At 45.4% G+C, this 5,402-nt stretch overlaps 1 protein-coding gene across 1 annotated transcript in view; it reads right to left on the reverse strand.

Moving 5' to 3' along the window:
• The window catches only part of LOC109928501 (intermembrane lipid transfer protein VPS13B-like), a 196,723-nt gene extending 191,756 nt beyond the window's left edge, over positions 1–4,967 (reverse strand). Inside the window, exon 1 of the mRNA XM_048596230.1 lies at positions 4,874–4,967. Within this exon, the coding sequence (XP_048452187.1) occupies positions 4,874–4,967 (94 nt within the window). The remainder of the gene's footprint in view (positions 1–4,873) is intronic.
• Positions 4,968–5,402: the final 435 nt, after the last annotated feature.

A 5,402-nucleotide genomic window follows, 5' to 3' on the forward strand; every position in this document is an offset into this window, starting at 1 on the left:
GGTGTAGCACTTCCTGCGGTTGCAGGGAAAAGTGCCGGGTGTGGTGGGGCTGGAGGGGAGTGTGGAGCGGACAAGGGAGGCATGGAGAGAGTGGTCCCTCCGGAAAGCAGATAAGGGTGGGGAGGGAAAGATGTCTTTGGTGGTGGGGTCGGATTGCAGATGGCGGAAGTTTCGGAGGGTGATGCGTTGGATCCGGAGGTTGGTGAGGTGGTATGTGAGGACAAGGGGGATTCTTTTTTGGTTCTTATTGCGGGGACGGGGTGTGAGGGATGAGTTGCGGGAAATGTGGGAGACACAGTTGAGGGCGTTCTCGACCACTGAGGGGGGGATGTTGCGGTCCTTGAAAAACGAGGACAACTGAGATATACGGGAGTGGAATGCCTCATCCTGGGAGCAGATGCGGCGGAGGTGAAGGAATTGGGAATAGGGGATGGCATTTTTGCAGGAAGGTGTGTGGGAGGAGGTGTATTCTAGGTAGCTGTGGGAGTCGGTGGGCTTGAAATGGATATCGGTTGCTAGATGGTTGCCCGAGATGGAGACAGACGGGTCCATAAAGGAGAGAGAGGTATTAGAGATGGTCCAGGTGAACTTAAGGTTGGGGTGGAAGGTGTTGGTGAAGTGGATGAACTGTTCGAGCTCCTTGTGGGAGCACGAGGCGGCGCCGATACAGTCATCAATGTAACGGAGGAAGAGGTGGGGTTTAGGGCCAGTGTAGGTAAGGAAGAGGGATTGTTCCACGTAACCTACAAAGAAGCAGGCGTAGCTTGGGCCCATGCGGGTACCCATGGCCATCCCCTTTGTCTGTAGGAAGTGGGAGGAATTGAAAGAGAAGTTGTTGAGGGTGAGGACGAGTTCGGCTAAGCGGATGAGGGTGTCAGTGGAGGGGGACTCTTCGGGCCTGCTCGGACAGGAAGAAGCGGAGGGCCTTTAGGCCGTCTGTATGGGGAATGCAGGTGTATAGGGACTGGACGTCCATGGTAAAGATGAGGTGTTGGGGACCGGGGAATTGGAAGTTCTGGAGGAGGTGGAGGGCATGAGTGGTGTCACGGACATAGGTAGGGAGTTCCTGGACCAAGGGAGAGAAAATGGAGGGAGTCCACCTGAAGGTTGCAGGAACAGCAACTCATATTCCGCTTGGGAACCCTGTCTCATCCCCGCCTCCCTAACCTGTTCTTCCTCCCACCTCAAGCTGCACCCCCATCTCCTACCTACTAACCTCATCCCGCCCCCTTGACCTGTCCGTCCTCCCTGGACTGACCTATCCCCTCCCTTACTCCCCACTTACACTGACCTTTACTGGCTCCATCCCCGCCTCTTCGATCTGTCTGTTTCCTCTCCATCTATCCTCTCCTCTATCCATCTTCTATCCGCCTCCCCCTCTCTCCCTATTTATTTCAGAACCCCCTTCCCCTCCCCCATTTCTGATGAAGGGTCTAGGCCCGAAACATCAGCCTTTCTGCTCCTATGATGCTGCTTGGCCTGCTGCATTCATCCAGCTCTGTACCTTGTTGTCTCAGATTCTCCAGCATCTGCAGTTCCTGCTATCTCTAACACAGAAGGTTGTTGTGGCTGGGTCATTAAGTATATTCAAGGCTAAGGCAGACAGATTTTTAATCAGAAATGGAATTAAAGGTTATAGGGAAAGTGGAGTTGACGATTATCAAATTAGCTGTGATCTCATTGAATGACACAGCAGACTCAATGAGCTGAATGGCCTATTTCTGCTCTTATGTCCTTTAGTCTTGTGGAGTCATAGAAGGAATGTGTCCATTTCATCCTGTACTGATGCTCAAGTTATGTGGCTGGCCCTATGCACAAAATGACATATTAGAAGCATGTAAACTGTAGGTGTCCATCAGCTCCTAATTAAAGAGTTGAGAAACTAAGATGCTGGCCTGATCATGCAGTAGACTGGGAGTTCACTTATGTGGAGTGGACAAAATATCAAGGAGGATAGTAGAGATGGACTACACAGGGAGGTGGTGCAGAAGGAGCAACTGTATGACGGCCAGCACAGGCATTCAGTGAGCTGTAGCCAGCAGGTACCCACTCTGTTGTACCTGTCATGAAATTGTCTAGTTTTTCACCAGGGCAGGAGAATTGGAAGTGTGTGGTAAGTAGAGTGAGCTGTGGAATAATGAGTTGCCGGTCAAGGGCGAGGTCTGAATTTGGTTTGTAAGGGTCCAGGGGAAAATTGGGAAAACTCTTCTTGACATTGAGAATCTAATTGTTTTCAGTCCCACCCTAATTTGTCATCACCCTCACCACACCAGGGAGGGAGCACTTCCTCTCCAGATAATCTGTTTCAGAACATATGAACAGAAATAGGCCATTTAGACCCTCCAGCCTGCTCCATCATTCAATAAGATCGTGGCTAATTTGCAGTCATGAAATTGTCTAGTTTTTCACTAGGGCAGGAGAATTGGAAGTGCATGGTAAGTAGAGTGAGCTGTGGAATAATGAGTTGCCAGTCAAGGGTGAGGTCTGAATTTGGTTTGTAAGCTCCATACGCTTGCCTTGGGCCCAAATCTCTTGATACCCTTGATTAATAAAAAAAAAGTCTATTATAGATTTAAATTTAACAATTGAATTAGTATCAAATGCAATTAGAGGAAGAGAGTTCTAAACTTCCACTACTCTGTATCTAAATACTTTCTAACATCTCTCCTGAATGGTCTGACCATGATCTTTCGACAATGCCACTGATTGTCGAATCTTCAACTCGTGGAAATAATTTATCTATGCTGCCTTCCCCAGATAATACCCTGAAAAGCTCAATTATATTGCCCCTTAACTTTTTATATTCTAGAGAATAAAGGCCTAATTTGTATAATCTCTCCTCATAAATTAATCCCCGAAGTCCAGGTATCATCCTTGTAAACCTGTGTTAAACTCCCCTAAGGCCAAAGCATCCTTCCTAAGGTGTGGTGCCAAGATCTGCTCACATAGCTCGAAGTGGGTCAAACTAGGGTTTGTATAACTGCAGCATAATGTCTGCATCGCTATACACCAGCCATTTAGATCTGAAGGCCAGTGACAAAGATTGAGGATAAGCGTTGCTTAAAACACCAGATGAACACCCCCGCTCTTCCTCAAAGTGCCTTGGAATCTTTTACACCCACCTGAGAGGGAAGGCAGGGACACAATTAAATGTCTTGAACAAATATCAATGCAAAACTCTCTCTGTCTCAATCTCTCCTCAAATACCTTGACTGGGGGCTTGAAACTACAAGCGTTAGACTCATAGTCTGGAATGATACAACTAATCGCACAAAGTTTGAAAAAGAAATGCAAGTATTTTATTGACATTAAGTTTTTCACTAGATTCTTAAAAAGAATCCCAAATTATGTAAATGCATTAGATATGTAGACCAGGTTCTTTTTTTAATCATACTAGAATGACCCTGTGCGGAAAAAAAAATTCCAAAAATGTAATTTAAATAGAAAAAGAAAAGTTTCCGGTAACAAGATCTTCACCAAGTACATATAACTGATTTTAAACTGATGACAGGAATTTTATTTTTGCACTTACAAATGTATTAACTAATCACATAGCTTTGAAGAATTTATTTAATTTAGATCAGGTCATTTCTCTTCCTCATTAAAACCATGCTCTGAATCTTTGTTTGGACATGAAAGAGCCACGCTTCATGTTCTTAACTTGAAAATTCAAAGGAATGTGTCAAAAATTTTACAATTTTCCAGACAGCAGACTTCTAATTATATCAAGTCCATCTTTGCACCAACCAAAACCCCACCTGACATAACAGAAAACCATCTGGGGGAGAAGAAACGTTCTGGCCTCTGCACCTGAAGAAATTGATAGAATTGATGCAACTTTAATACATACCTCCCTGGATATTGTTATTCATGATACAAGATAAAGGTCTGTGAAATGTAAGAGATCTTCAGGCAGCAAACAGAGTGGTTTTTTTGCAATATTAACACTATAGTTGGCCGCTAGGGCGAGGTTAGCCTGCGTTTGGTTCCCTGAAGGACTGTTACCTTCTTCTACACCTGCTCTCAGGTTTTGCGCAGTGATACAGCGCTGGCCCTAATCATCCCACTACAAGGCATGCTGCGTTGCTCACCGCTGAAAGGATAGTCTGCAATACCATCCAGGGCTATCCTTCTTGCAGTCCTGTCGACCGACATGGGATTAAATGCCAAAACACCCCAGCAATGGGCCAGAGACTCCTACTCCTGCCTCCACAAAGTTTTCTTGCCACCAAGTTGTACATCTAGCCTCTTTGCCTTGCCATATTCACAACTTTGGCGGTTCTTTATGTGACTAAACATTATCTCTCATGAGTAACCTCTCAAAATTAAGCGTATTTCACACCAAGAAGCTTGCAACGCGGAGATAATGAGGGCAGACCTAAAGTATCCCAAAGCATTTTACAGCCAATCAAGAGCCATTAAGGCATACTCAGGCTGGGAATGCAACAGCCAATTTAGTCACAACAAGGTCCTGCAAACAACAATCAGACACTGCTAATAAAAGCTTCTGTTTTACTATGATGTCATTTGGGAAAGAATTATTGATCAGAACACCGGGAATGATTCCCTCCTTTTTCTTTGAAGTAGGGCTATGAGATTCTATTTGAGGAGAATAGGTGGGGCATCAGCTTAACGTCACATCCAAAAGATGGAGTGGCTGACAGTGCATCTGTCCAAGTGAACCACAGGATAGTCAACCTTGATTCTGTACTTGACTTCCCAGAGTGGGGCTGCTCCCATGCCATGCAGAAGAATGGCAGTAGGCCTGTGCAACTGAACTTCTGTGAAATACAAGACAGATGAAGGGCCTTTAAAAGAAGTTGGCACCAAAAGCAGTCTTGGAGTGGGAATGCTTTGATCAGTAGCTGCTTACTGTTCACAGTTGGAGAACTTCCCAGCTGGTCAGTGAAGAAGCTCTTTACACCATGAACTCGGAAGGTGGGGACACAAAACTGGAACCTGTTCATGACTCAAAAAAGCTTTAATCACCTTTTGAATTGGTTTCCTGCCACAGCAAGGGGCGGGGTGTCCTGCTAGACCTGGTGCCCACCCAGGGGAAAGCCAGGATGATGTCTGGACCCTGACCCAATATCAATTTCTGGGCATTTAACTCTTGACGTGCACTGGAATGCGCCTCAACTCAGCAGAAAGAATTCTTTTCAAAGTTACTGTTACACTCCAGAAACAAAAACAGCACCATATTCTCCTTATGTTGCTAGGTATGACACTGTTTGATGAATCCTGCTAACTGCCTTGGGATGACTTAACTGTATTAACTGTGCCAGATATATGCAAGCTCTTGTTGTGAATCACAAATATATTTTTGTTTAAGGTTTCATTTTGTGTTCCTAAGCAGAGACACCGGTTACTCAACTATTCATCAACCACTGTCTCTGGAAGCA

The sequence above is a fragment of the Rhincodon typus genome, chromosome 4, assembly GCF_021869965.1.
Source record: "Rhincodon typus isolate 14 chromosome 4, sRhiTyp1.1, whole genome shotgun sequence".
NCBI classification, from domain to species: domain Eukaryota; kingdom Metazoa; phylum Chordata; class Chondrichthyes; order Orectolobiformes; family Rhincodontidae; genus Rhincodon; species Rhincodon typus.